At 42.2% G+C, this 19,287-nt stretch overlaps 1 protein-coding gene across 4 annotated transcripts in view; it reads right to left on the bottom strand.

Annotated features, from left to right (window-relative positions):
- Window positions 1–6,863: 6,863 nt before the first annotated feature.
- LOC124046587 (syntaxin-binding protein 6-like) overlaps window positions 6,864–19,287 on the bottom strand; it is a 125,440-nt gene continuing 113,016 nt past the window's right edge. For 2 of the 4 annotated variants that reach the window (XM_046367123.1, XM_046367122.1), the window contains exons 6-7: window positions 14,648–14,805; window positions 6,864–8,906 (exon numbers count right to left, since the gene is read on the bottom strand). In XM_046367123.1, the coding sequence (XP_046223079.1) occupies window positions 8,883–8,906; window positions 14,648–14,805 (182 nt within the window). In that variant the 3' untranslated portion in view covers window positions 6,864–8,882. The remainder of the gene's footprint in view (window positions 8,907–14,647; window positions 14,806–19,287) is intronic. The other 2 variants (XM_046367121.1, XM_046367124.1) reach the window with 2 other exon arrangements.

Genomic DNA, 19,287 nt, shown 5'->3' with positions numbered 1-19,287 from the left:
ATTTATTTTTTAACTCCCTCAAGTGCTTAATATCGTACCTTGTATGGTATATTTATTTTTTAACACACACATAATCCCACACATGCCAAAAGAAACTACATGACTTTAGGGGGGAAACTTCATTGCTTTCATAAAATCCGTATAGAATGAAATGACAACAGCTGAGTTATAAGTTTAGCTATATTTCACTATATTTGTCCAAAAAGAACAATGTTTTTTTTATCTTGGGCAAAATAGGACAATGCTAGTCTACAGCTGAAGTCGGTAGTTTGCATACACTGAGGTTGAAGTCATTCAAATTCATTTTTCAACCACTCCACAAATTTGTTGTTAACAAACTATAGTTTTTGGCAAGTCGGTTAGGACATCTACTATGTGCATGACACAAGTCATTTTTCCAACAATTGTTTACAGAAAGATTATTTCACTTATAATTCACTGTATCACAATTCCAGTGGGTCAGAAGTTTACATGCACAAAGTTGACTGTGCCTTTAAACAGCTTGGAAGATTCCATAAAATTATATCACGGCTTTAGAAGCTTCTGATAGGCTAATTGACAACAATTGAGACAACTGGAGATATACCTGTGGATGTATTTCAAGGCCTACCTTCACACTCAGTGCCTCTTCGCTTGACATCATGGGAAAATCAAAAGAAATCAACCAAGAGCTCAGAAAAACAATTGTAGACAAACCCAAGTCTGGTTCATCCTTGGGAGCAATTTCCAAATACCTGAAGGTACCACGTTCATCTGTACAAACAATAGTACACAAGTATAAACACCACGGGACCATGCAGCCGTCATACCGCTCAGGAAGGAGACGCGTTCTGTCTCATAGAGATGAACGTACTTTGGTGCGAAAAGTGCAAATCAATCCCAGAACAACAGCAAAGGACCGTGTGAAGATGCTGGAGGAAACAGGTACAAAAGTATATTTTTCCACAGTATAACGAGTCCTATATCAACATAACCTGAAAGGCCGCTCAGCAAGGAAGATGCCACTGCTCCAAAACCACCATAAAAAAGCCAGACTACATTTTGCAACTGCACATGGGGACAAGGATCGTACTTTTTGGAGAAATGTCCTCTGTTCTGATGAAACAAAAATAGAACTGTTTGGAAATAATGACATTGTTATATTTGGAGGGAAAATGGGGAGGCTTGCAAGCCGAAGAACACCATCCCAACTGTGAAGCACAGGGGTGGCAGCATCATGTTGTGGGGGTGCTTTGCTGCAGGAGGGACTAGTACAAGACACAAAATAGTTTGCATTATAAGTTAGGAAAATTATGTGGATGTATTGAAGCAACATCTCAAGACATCAGTCAGGAATTTAAAGCTTGGTCGCAAATAGGTCTTCCAAATGGACAATGACCCCAAGCATACTTCCAAAGTTGTGGCTTGGATGAAAGGTGCCCAGAGTAAACAGACTGCTCCTCAGTCTCAGTTGCTAATATATGCATATTATTATTAGCATTGGATAGAAAACAGTCTGAAGTTTCTAAAAGTGTTTGAATGATGTCTGTGAGTATAAAAGAACTCATATGGCAGGCAAAAACCTGAGAAAAAATCCAAACAGGAAGTGAGAAATCTGAGGTTGGTATACAGTATATTCAACCCATTCCCTATTGAAATCCCCTTGGTATATGAATGAAGAGTCACTTCCTAGGCCTTCCACTAGATGTCAGCCGTCTATAGCAATTTGAATGAGGCTTCTACTGTGTTGTGGGACTGAAGGAGAGGGGAATGAGTCAGACTACTGGCAGAGAGCCAGTTCCAGATCAAGCACATACCGCGTGATATCTTCCTGCGTTCCGTTCCTCCTCAAGACACAAAGGAATTCTCCGGTTGGAACGTTATTGAAGAGTTATGATAAAAACATCCTAATGATTGATTCTGTACTTAGTTTGAAATGTTTCTTCAACCTGTAATATAACTTTTTGAAGATGTTGTCCAAAAAAAGCACCAGTGTTTGGATAGGTGTACCAAACTCGCTAACAACAGTAGCTAATTGGACATAAATAATGGACATTATCGAACAAATCAAGCATTTATTGTTGACCTGGGATTCCTGGGAGTGCATTATGATGAAGATAATCAAAGGTAAGGGAATGTTTAGCATGTAATTTATGGTTTATGTTGACTACAACATGGCGGCTAATCGAAATCTGACACAGCGATTGGACAGGTATATCTATATGTCCATGTGTATAACTTGTATTATCATCTACATTTATGATGAGTATTTCTGTTGAATCGATGTGGCTATGCAAAATCACTGGATGTTTTTGGAACTAGTGAATGTAACGCGCCAATGTAAACTCAGATTGTTTTATATAAATATGAACTTTATCAAACAAAACATACATGTATTGTGTAACTATGAGTCCTATGAGTGTCATCTGATGAAGATCATCAAAGGTTAGTGATTCATTTTATCTCTATTTGTGCTTTTGTGACTCCTCTCTTTGGCTGGGAAAATGGCTGTTTTTATTGTGGTTTGGTGGTGACCTAACATAATCGTTTGTGGTGCTTTCGCCGTAAAGCCTATTTGAAATCGGACACTGTGGTGGGATTAACAACAAGACTACCTTTAAAACGGTATATGATACGTGTATGTTTGAGGAATTTTAATTATGAGATTTCTGTTGTTTTGAATTTGGCACCCTGCACTTTCACTGGCTGTTGTCATATCATCCCTTGAACGGGATTGCAGCCCAAAGAGGTTTTTAAGGACAACAAAGTCAAGGTATTGGAGTGACCATCACAAAGCCCTGACCTCAAGTAAATGGTCATTGTATCCACCAAAGACAAATCACACACAAATGTTTGTCTGTTGAGCGGTCCTTCTGTAGCTCAGTTGGTAGAGCATGGCGCTTGTAACGCCAGGGTAGTGGGTTCGATCCCCGGGACCACCCATACGTAGAATGTATGCACACATGACTGTAAGTCGCTTTGGATAATAGCGTCTGCTAAATGGCATATATATATAAAGTGAAAAGAGTTAGCGTACTGTATGCCTGGGGACTGGAACATTTCTGACAGGGCTTTACTCCCTCTAGTGGTAAACTATTGAAGTACAATACAACTCTCCTCCAGCCCGTGGGCATACAGTATAATAAATCAACCCCCAAGGTTCTCTGCACTGGGTTTGAAATTCCTTTTTCCTCAGAGACCAAATTTGATCTGGAGAAACCAGGTACAGATGGGTGCCCATATCCAAATAGTCTCCTGACACCCTGGTTAGTAGCTCAAATCTAGCAGGCGATCAAAGAGCAGCTGAGATGAGGACAGGGTCAGGTTTAGCTTGAGCATCGTTGTGAACTACCTGAAGTAAAATGTGCTAGTGTGCATTGGGAGAGGAGAGGCTGCAGCAGACCCATCAGCTTTGAAACACGCTTAGGCTCCATCATGACAAGGCAGGGATCAGGTGGGTTATTGGGAGGTTTTTAGGAAGGATGGAATGGAGGAGAGAGGATGATTCAGTGGCTGTAGAAAATACACACAGTACAATACAATCAATGCCACTGTCATAATGTCCCTATGGAGGGATTCCAGGGTCAGAGGCTGGTGGGAGGAGCTTCAGGAGAACCCATTCATTGTAATGGCTGGAATGGTATAAATGGAACGGTATCAAACATATGGAAACCACGTTTGACTCAGTTCCATTTATTCCATTCTAGCCATTACAATGAGCCCGCCCTCATATAGCTCCTCCCACTAGCCTCCATTGTTCAGGCTTTAGGAATGCTTCTATATAGGGATATACACTGCTCAAATAAATTAAGGTAACACTAAAATAACACATACTAGATCTGAATGAATGAAATATTCTTATTAAATACATTTTTCTTTACATAGTTGAATGTGCTGACAACAAAAACACACAAAAATTATCAATGGAAATCAAATGTATCAACCCATGGAGGTCTGGATTTGGAGTCACACTCAAAATCAAAGTGGAAAACCACACTACAGGCTGATCCAACTTTGATGTAATGTCCTTAAAACAAGTCAAAATGAGGCTCAGTAGTGTGTGTGGCCTCCACATGCCTGTATGACCTCCCTACAACGCCTGGGCATGCTCCTGATGAGGTGGAGGGATCTCCTCCCAGACCTGGACTAAAGCATCCGCCAACTCCTGGACAGTCTGTGGTGCAACGTGGCATTGGTGGATGGAGCGAGACATGATGTCCCAGATGTGATCAATTGGATTCAGGTCTGGGGAAGGGCGGGCCACTCCATAGCATCAATGCCTTCCTCTTGCAGGAACTGCTGACACACATTGTCTTGCATTAGGAGGAACCCAGGGCCAACCGCACCAGCATATGGTCTCACAAGGGGTCTGAGGATCTCATCTCAGTACCTAATGGCAGTGCTCTGGCGAGCACATGGAGGGCTGTTTGGCCCCCCAAAGAAATGCCACCCCACACCATGACTGAACCACTGCCAAACCGGTCATGCTGAAGGATGTTGCAGGCAGCAGAACGTTCTCCACGGCGTCTCCAGACTGTCACGTCTGTCACATGTGCTCAGTGTGAACCTGCTTTCATCTGTGAAGAACACAGGGTGCCAGTGGCGAATTTGCCAATCTTGGTGTTCTCTGGCAAATGCCAAATGTCCTGCACGGTGTTGGGCTGTAAGCACAACCCCCACCTGTGGACATCGGACCCTCATACCACCCTCATGGAGTCCCACCTGTGACCGTTTGAGCAGACACATGCACATTTGTGGCCTGCTGGAGGTCATTTTGCAGGGCTCTGGCAGTGCTCCTTCTTGCACAAAGGTGGAGGTAGCGGTCCTGCTGCTGGGTTGTTGCCCTCCTACGGCCTCCTCCACATCTCCTGATGTTCTGGCCTGTCTTCTGGTAGCGCCTCCATGCTCTGGACACTACGCTGACAGACACAGCAAACCTTCTTGCCACATCTCGCATTGATGTGCCATCCTGGATGAGCTGCACTACCTGAGCCACTTGTGTGGGTTGTAGACTCCATCTCATGCTACCACTAGAGTGAAAGCACCGCCAGCATTCAAAAGTGACCAAAACATCAGCCAGGAAGCATAGGAACTGAGAAGTGGTCTGTGATCCCCACCTGCAGAACCACTCCTTTATTGAGGGTGTCTTGCCTGTAATTTCAACCTGTTGTCTTTTCCATTTGCACAACAGCATGTGAAATGTATTGTCAATCAGTGTTGCTTCCTAAGTGGACAGTTTTGATTTCACAGAAGTGTGATTGACTTGGAGTTACATTGTGTTGTTGAAGGGTTCCCTTTATTTTATTGAGCAGTGTACAAAAAAATGAAGGGAGGAATGAAGGGGAGAGGAGGAGGATTCAGTGGCTGTTGGAGGAGAGAGTTACAACAGGAGAGCCCCGCTCTGGAGATGTTTTATGGGGTACTTAGTTACCCTCTCGGGCAGTAAAGGTATATCATGTATTTCTACATCACTACCGTTCCCTGCTCCCCTGCTTGTCAAAAAGACGGCATCATTCATTTAGGATTTAAAGCACTATTAGTGGGTGGGTGAGAACGGGAGGATCATTTTGATGCAGATCCAATTCCGCTCGCTTGTGCCTGACACACAAATGTAAGACTTAATCTGGGAGTCTGGATTAGAGTTCCGTCCGCATTGCTGTTCCATTGTTGAGAGATTTAATTACTATATACACTTCTCCAGATGTGGTCTGTGGAATAACATGGATAATTCATGTGAATAGCATCATTAGAAACTTCCTCAATAGTTGAATCATGTTAATTATATTTGTCCAAAATCTGAGTATTACATTTCAGTAATTTAGTACTCTCTTATTGAGAGCGACTTACAGTTAGTGCATTACTTTTAAGATCGATATGGGGTTGTCCCACCTAGCTAAGGCATAGTAAGTGCAGCAGAGCTTGAAAGGGGGAAATTAATAAAAGTCACATTTGGGGCTAACTGCTGAGGGACCGAACAAAAATATAAATGCAACATGCAAGAATTCATTTCAAGGAAATAAATCAACTGAAATAAATGAATTCGGCCCTAATCTATAGATTTCACATTGGGCAGGAGCACACCCAATTTAGAGCCAGGCCCAGCCAATCAATTCATTTTTCCCTGCAAAAGGCCTTCAGTTTCATCAGCTATCCAGGCGGCTGGACTCAGATGATCCCGCAGGTGAAGAAGCCGGATGTGGAGGTCGTGGTTACATGTGGTCTACAGTTGGGAAGCTGGTTGGAATTACAGACCAATTCTCTAGAAGTTAGAGTTGGCTTATGGTAGAGAAATTAACATTCAATTATCTGGAGGACATTCCTGCAAGCCAATTGCATGCTGCCTCAAAACCTGAGACATCTGTAGCATTGTGTTGTGTGACAAACTGCACATTTTAGAGTGGCCTTTTATTGTCCACAGAACAAGGTGCATCTGTGTAATGACCATGCTGTTTAATCATCTTCTTGACATGCCACACCTGTCAGGTGGATGGATTATCTTGGCAAGTGATAAATGCTCACTAACAGAGATGTAAACAAATGTGTGCACAAAATCTGAGAAATAAGCTTTCTGTGCTTATGGAACATTTCTGGGATCTTATTTCAGCTCATGAAACATGGGACCAACACTTTACATGTTGCGTTTATATTTTTGTTCAGTATAGACACTTAGACATAGAAGCCTGCACAAATTCTGTGTCACTGTGGTAAGAATGTTCGCTCTACAACAGAGACCCCAGTAGTGGATAACTAGGTGATACACAAACTTCAATGACCTAAACAGTATACATGCTCCTCCCATTATTTTTTTTCTAGTTTTAACTGCAAAATTTCACATCCAAAAAAGCAAACATCGGCAACAATTTACAGACAGACTTGAGACTGTGTTTATTTAGATGTTATGTAATCTGATATATAGGTCTGATATACAATATCCAATTTGTAAGTCGCTCTGGATAAGAGCGTCTGCTAAATGACTTAAATGTAAATGTATATAGAGGTTTTCGAATAATTTTAAAAAGCATTGGTCTGATGTTTCATTGAAAAGAATGGTATAAGTCTGTATTACATGTGCCTAGTATTGAGACCATCTATAATAACTACCTTTTCATTCCATTAGCCTATTCTACATACAGTACTGTGGCCTTCTGTATTCGCCACACAATCCACTTCCAACAAGCACCATACATCTTAAGGAACAACCCCCTCTTTCAATCCTGGTGCCACACATTCTTGATCTTCTCCTTTTGGTTATCAATCTAGCAAGGCAGTGTTACCTTGGGATACCATGAGTGTTATCATAACACATTCATACTGCTCAAGTCAAACGACATGCTGTTGAAGTACTTATGAAAGTGTACGTTTAAAAACACCGATATAGAAGCATTGCACTTGGATTGTTCTGGACCGTAGCTAGTCAAAAAGATGCTGACTTGTTCACTGACCAATGGAGTGTAGACAAAATGACTTGCAATAATAGCTTGCAATGGCTACAAAAACATCTCATAACCATCAGACAAATTACTTTCAATATTTTTTTATTAAAACAATGAACATCCAAAATGTAAGGATGAAGCGGATTAGAATTTGAGGCACCTAGAAATTCAGTAAGAACTTAACGGTGCTCGCTGCAAGGTAAGCTTGTCAGTGCATTGTGACAGTTGGACAAATCCAAAATATAAGCATAATAAACAAGACATATCCACACTGCGGGTGGTTTAGTTGCTTCAAATTGCTTGTAAGGAAGCCACGGTTACACAGTGAATGCAGACCAATATTGTACAATGCTGCTAGTGATGATGTGTCAATATGCTGTTTTACATATCAGAACAAAAAACTTTATATAAACACAAGTTAAACTATAAGTACAAGATGTGACCAAGGTTGGAGTTGAAAGGGTTACAATCAAAATTATATTTACAGGGATGATTCGACACCAATTACATTGCAAATGGTGGTAGAATGATCTGATTACAGTCTTATAAGCTTGTTACACTAGCTAATTTACAACGATACAGTAGTCTATTACCTTACAATAAACCGTCTGATCTCGTCTATACAGCCAAGCGCTTCAATAACACTTAAGAAATACCAACAGTGAAGCCTAAATACTTGTTTTTTTCTGTGTGGGTTTTATTCAACCTTTTACAATGAAAGTGGATTTTGGTAGACCATGCACCTGAACCCTGGGTCATTTTAATGAATAGCTCACAGACTGTTTTGCGGAATATTAAACTTGGAAAACATACCATATTGGTTGAAATGTAAGCTTGCAGCAGTAGCTTTTAGAAGCCACATGAAAGTCCTCCACACATTTGGCTAATATTACATCTGAAATGAATGTATGCACCAATGAGCTTTTCAAAACAATATGATGCCAAATAGTCAAACGACAAAAGAGAGTGAAGAGCTCATCTCCTTTTGACAAGTTGATGTTCACATACTGGGGTGTACATTGCTGACTCTGTACAGTAAAATAGCCATCATATGATATGCATGTGTCATGTCATACACTCTGCTGCAGTTATATTCTCCTCTTCCAGCACCGTATGTAAAGTCACTTCTTTGAGGGAGTTGAAGACCTGTTCCTTTTAGGGGGATTTGGACGGTGGTGTGTGTGTGTTGGGGTGGGGAGGGCAGTGACCATAGTCATTTCCATGGTTTGTCACAGTAAGGTCAAGGAGTACTTTGGGAGCAATGGAGGGAGTAAAAGAAGAGTTAGCCGTGAAACATTTGCTCTCAACCGTCCCATCTGTGTTCCGTCCCTCTTTCTCTCCCCCCTCCTCGTCATCAGATCTTCGTTAGAAACAAATAAATGTTACCTTCGTTACAAGAAATACAAACAATACAATCTGAAACCTGCCCTATGGCGTCTGGCACGCTTGGTGGACCCCTCTCCTCAAAGTTTAACATTTATGCTTCATGGCCAGCTGTGGAGAGGAAAAAGAGAGGGGAAGGGACAAAACGAGAGCACGTCAGCCATGTGGAGATATATAAACATCATGCAGTGACTAAGTGAAATGAGAAATACATTTAAGTGAACATTTCTTCAACACCCCCTATGGGGTTGCCAAAAATAACTGAAACAAAACACAATAACATTACAAATCTATTCATTTCTGGAAACTGCAAAAACAAAAATAAATTCCAAAGTTAACAAGCACATTAAAATCCGACCACCAACAAATGCAAGTAAAAGAACCTCTGATACTACTTTGTTTCCCACCTGGTGGAGGCTAACATGCTTGGCATTGTGAGTAGTAGAACAAGGACAAGCAGGGTCTATTCTCTAGGCAGAAAGGAATAATAGCTATGAGGGTGGTGTTATTCGTAAGCGGCCCACGCCCCAGTGTTTTCATCAGGCAGTGACTGGTCACTCAGACTTCATCTCTTAAAAAGAGAGTTCTAGCGGGCTTGTCTGGAGGCTCATTAAGGAGAAGGCCAGAGCCACCAATCTAAATCTCTCGCACACACACACACACACACACACACACACACACACACACACACACACACACACACACACACACACACACACACACACACACACACACACACACACACACACACACACACACACACACACACACACCTAGGTTTCAAAATAGAGGTGGGTGAAATCTCCAGACCTAACAAGTGGGGGCAGCAGAACTGCAGCACAGACCAGACGGCCATAGCTCCTTCTGTGGGGATGGTGAGAGCTCAACAGTGGTGCTAATGGACTGATGTCACACAGAGCCTCAGCAGAGACACTGCAGAGACAGACTGACTGAATCTGCAGTGTTGTTTCCCGCTACAGGTCACCTTAACACTTATGGAGTCCACTACAAGATACCATATGTTCTCAACTTGAACTAAAGTATACTGAATCACAGGTAGAAAGAGGGAGATGTGGTGTCTTGTTCAATGGCATTACAGGGGGGGGGGGGGAGTAGCGCAGTTGGCAGATACAGGATGTTCCCAACGTTTATATAACATCAAAAACTGAAGAGGGGGAAAGATACAACTTTCAAAACATTAACTAAATATTGTTCAACGTTATGACCAGTCAGAGAAGATGTTGCAGAATATATTTACTGTAGCTAGCTAACATCACCTTCCTACCCGTGGTTATCCATGTACATTATAGGGTTGCATCTTTTAACAAACGGACACAAACATGCTTTAGTGAGTGCAAGACTAACACTGCAAGACAACTAATTGGTTAAATGGTTCACAAAATGGAGCATCTAATTGAAGGAGCTCAATGTGGAAGTGGATGGAGTGTCTTATCTGTATGGGGAGTTAGTGCCTTCAGAAAGAATTCATACCCCTTGACTTATTCCACATTTTGTTGCGTTAAACCCAGAATTCATATTTGATTTAAAATTTACAAAAAATCTCACCCATCTACAATACTCCATAATGACAAAGTGAAAACATGTTTTTAGAAATGTTTATTGAAAATAAAATACATAAATATCTAATTTACATAAGTATTCACACCCCTGAGTCAATCATTTGTAGAAGCACCATTGGCAGCAATTACAGCTGTGAGTCTTTGTGTAAGTCTCTAGGAGCTTTGCACACCTGGATTGTACTATATTTGCCCATTATTCCATTCAAAATTCTTCAAGCTCTGTCAAGTTGATTGTTGATCCTTGCTAGACTGCCATTTTCAAGTCTGGGCCATAGATTTTCAAGCCGTTTTAGGTCGAATCTGTAATTAGGCCACTCAGGAACATTGTCATGGTAAGCAACTCCAGTGTAGATTTGGCCCTGTGTTTTAGTTTATTGTTTACTGCTAAAAGGTGAATTCATCTCCAAGTGTCTAGTGGAAAACAGATATGCAGAGTGGTACTCAGTGATGTGCTGGACTTGACCCAAACATAACACTTTGTTTTCATGACAAAAAGTTAATATCCTTGCCACATATTTGGCAGTATTACTTAAGTGCCTTGTTGCAAACAGGATCCATGTTTTGGAATATTTTTATTCTGTACAGGCTTCCTTCTTTTCACTCTGTCAATTAGGTTACTATTGTGGAGTAACTACAATGTTGCTGATCCATCCTCAATATACTCATATCACAACCATTAAACTCTAACTGATTTAAAATCACCACTGGGCTCATGGTGAAATCCCTGAGCAGTTTCCTTTCTCTCCAGCAACTGAGTTAGGAAGGACACCTGTATAATTGTAGTGACTGGGTTTATTGATACACCATCCAAAGTGAAATTATGAACTTCCCCATGCTCAAAAAGGATATTCAGCATTTGCCTTTTTATTTTATTACCAATCGATGTCCTTCTTTGAGAGGCATTGAAAAACCCCCTTGGTCTTTCTGGTTTAATCTTCGCTCGAAATTCAATACTGGATAATGAAGAGACTTCACAGATAATTGTATGCATGGGGTAAAGAGATGCGGTAGTCATTCAGAAATCATGTTAAGCACTATTATTGAACACGGAATGAGTCCATGCAACTTATGTGATTTGTTAAGCACATTTCTACTCCTGAACTTATTTAGGCTTGCATTACAAAGGGGTTGAATACTTACAGTATTGACTCAAGAAATGTCAGCTTTAAATGTTTTATTCATTTCCTAAATGTTCAACAAATAAATTCCACTCTGACATTATCGGGTATTGTGTGTAGATCAGTGACACAAAATCTAAATTGAACAACAAAATGTGGAAAGATTATGCGCTCTATCTGGAACAGTGGGTCACCAAAGTTGGGTGATCTTGTTTTTACAGGAGGTGCAAGAAGCCAAGTCAAAGACAATTATAGTTACTTTAAAAGTTATTGGAATTGATCACAGTCGTGAGTTAGAAGCGGAGTACGATTCGTATTTTTACAAACTATGTCCTTTACAATTTATTTCCTGCTTTTGCAGCAAAATCATATTATGATAATGGTATGGTTAAGCAGCGGGTGATTAGTTCCCCTTGTGTGACGGATACAGTTGGATTGAGAGGAGAGAAGCCCATGGAGAATAGCTGCGATAGAGAGAATAGATGGAGGAATAAACTATGAATAGGAGGGATTCCTAACAAGAACATCTAGCTAGTGAAACACCCTGCTGTGCAGCCAGAAGCAACAAACTAACCACTTAGACTGAATCACCTGAGGATGGAGAACAGTGTTTGATATTTATGCTGAGTTTAGAGCTCAAACTTAGTTTACAGAAACTCCGTTTGGGATGAATTGTTAGTCTAAGACAATGGGGAAATGTGGGTTACATAGTACCATTATGTGGTATAGCCTATACCCTCGGTAACATGTACTACTAGTAAGGTTATTCATTATGTGGTATAGCCTATACCCTTGGTAACATGTACTACTAGTAAGGTTATTCATTATGTGGTATAGCCTATATCCTTGGTAACATGTACTACTAGTAAGGTTATTCATTATGTGGTATAGCCTATACCCTTGGTAACATGTACTACTAGTAAGATTATTCATTATGTGGTATAGCCTATACCCTTGGTAACATGTACTACTAGTAAGGTTATTCATTATGTGGTATAGCCTATACCCTTGGTACAATGTACTACTCGTAAGGTTATTCTGTTCTGTTCGTGTGGTTATGAAAAACTCCTCCAGCCCTTGTAATGTGATATGATACACTACATGATACACAAAGGTATGTGGACACCTGCTTGTTCAATATCACATTACAAAATCATGGGGATTAATATGGAGTTGGTCCCCCTTTGCTGCTATAACAGGCTCCACTTTTCTGGGAAGGCTTTCCAATAGATATTGGAACATTGTTGCTGGAAATTGCTTCCAATTCAGCAACAAGAGCATTAGTGAAGTCAGGCATTGATGTTGGGCGATTAGGCCTGGCTCGCGGGTCAGCGGTCCAATTCATCCCAAAGCTGTTCGATGGGATTGAGGTCAGGGCTCTAGCCCAAACCATGAAAAACAACCCCAGACCATTATTCCTCCTCCACCAAACTTTACAGTTGGCACTATGCATTCGGGCAGGTAGTGCTCTCCTTGCATCCGCCAAACCCAGATTAGTCTGTCAGACAGTGAAATGTGATTCATCACTCCAAAGAGTTTCCACTGCTCTAGAGTCCAATGGCAGTGAGCTTTATGACACTCCAGCCGATGCTTGGCATTACATTACGCATGGTGATCTTAGGCTTGTGTGCAATTGCTCGGTCATGGAAACCCATTTCATGAAGCTCCAGATGAAAAGTTATTGTGCTGACGTTGCTTCCAGAGGCTGTTTGAAACTCTGTCGTGTGTGTTGCAACCGAGAACAGGCCATATTTACATGCTTTAGCACTTGGTGGTCCCATTCTGTGAGCTTGTGTGGCCTACCACTTCACTGCTGAGCCGTTGTTGCGCCTAGGCATTTCCACTTCACAATACAGCACTTACAGTTGACCAGGGCAGCTCTAGCATTGACGAACTGACGTGTTGGAAAGGTGGCATCATATGACATGCCAAGTTGAAAGTCATTGAGCTCATCAGTAAGGCCATTCTACTGCCAGTGTTTGTCTATGGAGATTGCATGGCTGTGTGAGCAACTTTTACACCTGTCAGCAAAGGGTGTGGCTGAAATAGCCAAAAGTTTGGGGTCACTTAGAAATGTCCTTGTTTTTGAAAGAAACACTTTTTCGTCCATTAAAATGTCAAATTGATCAGAACTACAGTGTAGACATTGTTAATGTTGTAAATGACTATCGTAGCTGGAAACAGCTGATTTTTAATAGAATATCTACATAGGCATACCGAGGCCCATTATCAAGCAACCACCAGTTTATCATTTTAAAAGACTAATTGATCATTAGAAAATCCTTTCGCAATTATGTTAGCACAGCTGAAAACTGTTGTGCTCATTAAAAAAAACAATAAAACTGGCCTTCTTTAGACTAAATGAGTATCTGGAGTATCTGGAACATCAGCATGGGTTCGATTAAAGGCTCAAAATGACCAGAAACAAATAACTATCTTCCGAAACTCATCAGTCTATTCTTGTTCTGAGAAATTAAGGCTATTCCATGTGAGAAAATGCAAAGAAACTGAAGATCTCGTAACACGCTGTGTACTACTCCCTTCACAGAACAGAGCAAACTGGGTCTAACCAGAATAGAAAGAGGAGTGGGAGGCCCCGGTGCACAACTGAGCAAGAGGACAAGTACATTAGTGTGTCTAGTTTGAGAAACAGACGTCTCAAGTCCTCAACTGGCAGCTTCATTATATAGTACCCACAAAACATCAGTCTCAAAGTCAACAGTGAAGAGGTTGATTCCGGGATGTTGGCCTTCTAGGCAGAGTTCCTCTCTCCAGTGTCTGTGTTCTTTTGCCCATCTTAATCTTTTATTTTTATTGGCAAAGCTGAGATATGGCTTTTTCTTTGCAACTCTGCCTAAAAGGCCAGCATCCCGGAGTCGCTTCTTCACTGTTAACGTTGAAACTGGTGTGTTGCGGGTACTATTTAATGAAGCTGCCAGTTGAGGACTTGTGAGGCGTCTGTTTGTGCTTTTCTTTCAAAAACAAGGACATTTCTAAGTGACCCCAAACTTTTGAACGGTAGTGTGTGTGTGTGTGTGTGTGTGTGTGTGTGTGTGTGTGTGTGTGTGTGTGTGTGTGTGTGTGTGTGTGTGTGTGTGTGTGTGTGTGTGTGTGTGTGTGTGTGTGTGTGTGTGTGTGTGTGTGTGTGTTTCACCTTGTGTGCAGTGACAGCGAACTGCTCAGCACTGTTCTTCATCTCCCCTGTTTTCTCCTCAGCCCTGCCTAAGCGCTCCCCTCGCTCGTTCAGCGCCTGGCTGGCTTTCTGTACAGCGCTGGTCACACTGTCTGCTGCTGAGTGGAGTATACTGTTACCTGGAGAGGAGGGCAATATAGAAAGAGACAGAGAGAAAGAGTAAAATGAGAGAAGGCGGGAGGGGATGGGATAAATATAATAAATTGAACATTGCCTTCTATCTCATCACTATCAACAAAATAACTCCATGCAGCACTACTGATATGGGTTTGGTAAAAATCCCCTGCTTTATAAGATAATGCTGATATTTCATTCAGCAACCTTGGCCGGATGTTGATTATTGACAAGGAACAGGTCAAAAATAAGGTTACTCCAAATCAGGAATGCCAAGGAAGCCAGCTAATGAGGTTTTCTACAGAGATTGGATTCCTGTGAGAAACAAGCCAATGAAATTAAAAACCACATCACACTCCTCATTTACAAAGCTTAGACTGATGAAGTCTATCACACCATTTCTCTCAAATTGAACTGAAACAACCTCCTCACTACTTGAAAGTGTACCAAATAGCTTTAGGTGTTCCTCTTTTCTTTAGTAAAACTTTAGTGCTCATTCTCTTTTCTTCCTCTCAGACTGAAGTGAGATAATGGCGGAGAGGGGAGGGAGTGTGTCTGACGATCCCTGGCGGCACAACTGTGTGGATGAGAGGAAAGAACTGAACAGTCTTCCTCCGATAGCCCCGACCCTGCGGATGGTTCAAACTGGCAAGCTATTAATCTACGCTCTGGACAGCGAGGCCTGCCGTCGACCCACAACGCTAACAATCGTTGCGTGTTCATAAATCCAAGGGAGGCACCAATATAAACAGTTTTGAGCAGTGTTTTTGCAATGAAGTTTCTTCTATTGTTGACCTTGCCTGGGATATTTTGTTGTCTGGGAAGGCGGACAATGAAATATTTTTTCATCAGTTGTTCCAAAGTTGTGAACGAGCCATTCTTCATCAGAACCGGAGACTGGTACTGCAATGTTCTGTATGCACAATGGACAAAAACACCAACAAAAAAAAGAAACAAAAGGCCAGCTCTAACAATGTGCTCTTAACTTGCTGACTGTGGAAGGAATATAAATACAACGGAACTCAAAGTAACTGATGCTTTCACTGTTAGAAGAGGATGGCCTCTTGGGGTTACAGTTCAGGACCAAACATCCCACGCAATGACACTTACATACGTAGATCCTTTGAACACTCCCAAACAGGGAAACAGATCCCAATCAAAGGTTTATTCACATGCTCCACTAAGGCTGTTATTTATCTTATAACTTGTCCTTATGTGGGAAAAAAAACTAAGCGTGAATTAAAAGAAAGAATCTCGGACAGTCAATTTAACATGTCTTCCCAAACGGAATCCACACTGTAGAGTGTATACAGAGAGGCTGACTGACTGATAACTGGCAGAGTTGTGGTGCAGCGGGGTAGGTGACAGCACAAAGCAGATGGGATGCCAGCTGGTCTTACTCTCCTCTGCTTTCCTTCAAAGGAAGTTAACTTGATAAAGTCAAAGCCGTCCGCTCACACAGAACTACTGGGAGGAAGAAAAGCTTTCCCCGGTTTCTCTCCCAGACCGGCTAAATCACAAATAGATAGATAGCGGATTTGCCCTTCCCTCAAGGCTCTGGATTTCATGACAGTCCAGGGAAGGAGAAGTGTTTATTTAGCATCTTCCTCACAGTAGTAAAAAACAAAAGTACTTGTATTGGGACACAGGTGTCAAGTTTCCTCGATGTCTCCCTCCAATCCCTTAAAAAAACTCCTCTTCACCTGAAAACAGAGAAGGGTGAGAGCTCTTTACCTCCATCCAGATCCCTTTTTACCCCCCCCCCCCTTCTACTGAGAGAGCCCAGAGACATCCCACACACACTCTTCAGTCTCTTTCTTGCTTCTCACTTGTTTCCCTGGGCAGGGTGATTCCGGCCTGGCTGCTGGTGGAGTCGCCTCCTATGGTGAATGTCATTAAAGAGAATAGCAGGGAGGCAGGTTGTGTGGTGACTGTATGGCCCTGGGTCTTTACTCTGTAGAGTTGATTTAGGTGCCGTCATGCTGTAAGGGTGATTTGTAGGAGTGAGGCATGGCATGGTGATTCAACATTGTCCTCGGATTCTGTTGAGATTTCTCTTCACAAGAACATGGGGGAGTGATACCTTGCCTTTAACAAACACCTCTGGGTTTTTTTTGTGGGGGGGGGGGGGACCAAGGCTCATTGAAAAATGCCACTTCAGTGTTAGTCAGGTGAGAGAGCTGGCAAAACAAATGTGGGCAAAGTGTTGCTTTGACATTTGGTATGATAATGTACTTCTGCTTTTCTGAAGTGGGGCTTTCGTAAAGAATTAACGGTCTATCCCTGTGAAGGAACCTGACCTTCTTGAGTCTGTGTTCTATGTCTCAGGGAACTCCTACTTCAACAATGCAGGAAGAATGTGTTTCTACACTCCGATGATATCAACATAATCAGGGCTCGCCTGTAAAACAAAAGGGGACAGAACAAAAGACAAAACCCTTTTCCCGCAACAAAAGTGAAAGAAAAGTCAAATGCCCCATCAAGTGATCTCAGATCAGGCCAACACAATGTAATGTTGTGATTGTGATGATGAGGACTGTCAACCGCCATTTACTGCCAAAGCCTGCTTGATTGGTTCTGTAACTCACCCAGTTCAGACACTCACACCAATGCACGCACACACTCAGTCATATATTCTAACAGGGACACACATGCTTGCAAGCTCAAACACACTCTTGCATAAGCCTACATATTTGCTGTATCTCCAAAATGCAAGCTCAAGCAGAGTCAATTACCATCCATTATGAATTGTGTGCCAGTACGCTGCCTTGAAGTCCCAGTGGGTATTTTAAGAGAAATGGGGCTAAGAGACACCCTGCTGTAGAGTAGCAACACCATCTACTTATCTGTACATTATACATTTTATCAAACACTTTCCATAATATTATGACTAAAGGCCTTTGTTGTTGTTCACCTTAAACTAGTGCTACTTGAAAATGTAACAGTTGTAGCATTGTGCACAGTAGGGATGTCTTGGCTGTGTGCTTAGGGTTGTTGTCCTGTTGGAAGGTGAACCTTCACCCCAGTCTGAGGTCCTGAGTACTCTGGAGCAGGTTTTCATCAAGGATCTCTGTACTTTGTTCCGTTCATCCTTCCCTCAATCCTGACTAGTCTCCCAGTCCTTGCCACTGGAAAACATCCCCACAGCATGAATATGCCACCACCATGCTTCACCGTAGGGATGGTATTCTGCCAGGTGATAAGTGTTGCCTGGTTATCTCCAGTTGTGACGATTGGCATTCAGGCCAAAGATTTCAGACTTGTTTCTCATGGTCTGAGAGTCTTTAGGTGCCTTTTGGCAAACTCCAAGCAGCCTGTCATGTGCCTTCCACTGAGGAGTGGCTTCTGTCTGGCCACTCTACCATAAAGGCCTGATTGGTAGAGTGCTGCAGAGATGGTTGTCCTTCTGGAAGGTTCTCCCATCGCCACAGAGGAACTCTGGAGCTCTGTCAGAGTGACGAACGGGTTCTTGGTCACCTCCTTGACCAAGGCCTTTCTCCACCGATTGCTCAGTTTGGCTGGGCGGCCAGCTCTAGGAAAAGTATTGGTGGTTCCAAACTTCTTCCATTTAAGAATGAGGGAGGATAATTTGTTCTTCCTGTCAGTGAAGCCTGTGCTTCCGTTACTGACAGGAGATCTGCTGAAGCCCGACCTCTCCAAAGACACCGACCTAACGCAAAGCCTCTAAAAGATGATGTCCAGTGTCCTCGAGTACAGCCTACTGACAATAACATAACTTCTGCCCATCTCTTTCCTCTTCGACCTAAAATACAGAGGCGAAGGGGATGATTTGCATGAGATGAGAGAAGGACTCCTGAAAGAGATGGTGGCGGGGGGCGGAGGCAGGGGTGGTGGTGCTACTGGTACTGGGGGAGATGATGACTCGAACGATGGCAAGAAGATTCATTTAGAGTGATCTCCTCCAGAAGCGAAGGGCCCAAACCACAGCCAATGTACCCCTCACAGTCTGTGAAGACACCAAACTGACTCGCTACCTACAGGAACAGCCTGACCCAAAGGATAATCCCCTGACCTGGTGGCGTGACAACCAGACTTGCTATCCTTTGATGTGGAAGCTGGCACGCAGATACATGAGCACCGCATTAGAGTAAATGTTCAGCACTGCAGGGAACATTGTCACCCCTGTCCACTCATGCCTCAAGCTGGACAAAGTCAATAAGCTCACTTTACTGGCACAAAACCGGGAGCTAGAGGTAGAAGATGATGTGTAGTTTGCATTTTACTAGCCGTCGCCGTTTGCAATAACATAAAGATTTTTATTCTATATTTAATGATTTTTGTGTTATTATAGGCCTATAGATCTACTGTTAATATGTGCTCTTACCTATGTATGTTGCTGCTGTTAGTAGTAAGTTATTGTAGAAGTGCTAGCACATGGCACTTTAGTAACCTGGACTTGATCTTTAATACAATGCACATTTTTATTGCTTTATGTTAAATAAATAAATGGTTCTTCTTAAAAAAAG

This window comes from Oncorhynchus gorbuscha, linkage group LG10 (genome assembly GCF_021184085.1).
Source record: "Oncorhynchus gorbuscha isolate QuinsamMale2020 ecotype Even-year linkage group LG10, OgorEven_v1.0, whole genome shotgun sequence".
Lineage (NCBI taxonomy): Eukaryota > Metazoa > Chordata > Actinopteri > Salmoniformes > Salmonidae > Oncorhynchus > Oncorhynchus gorbuscha.
This window is presented reverse-complemented; position numbering and strand designations above follow the sequence as displayed.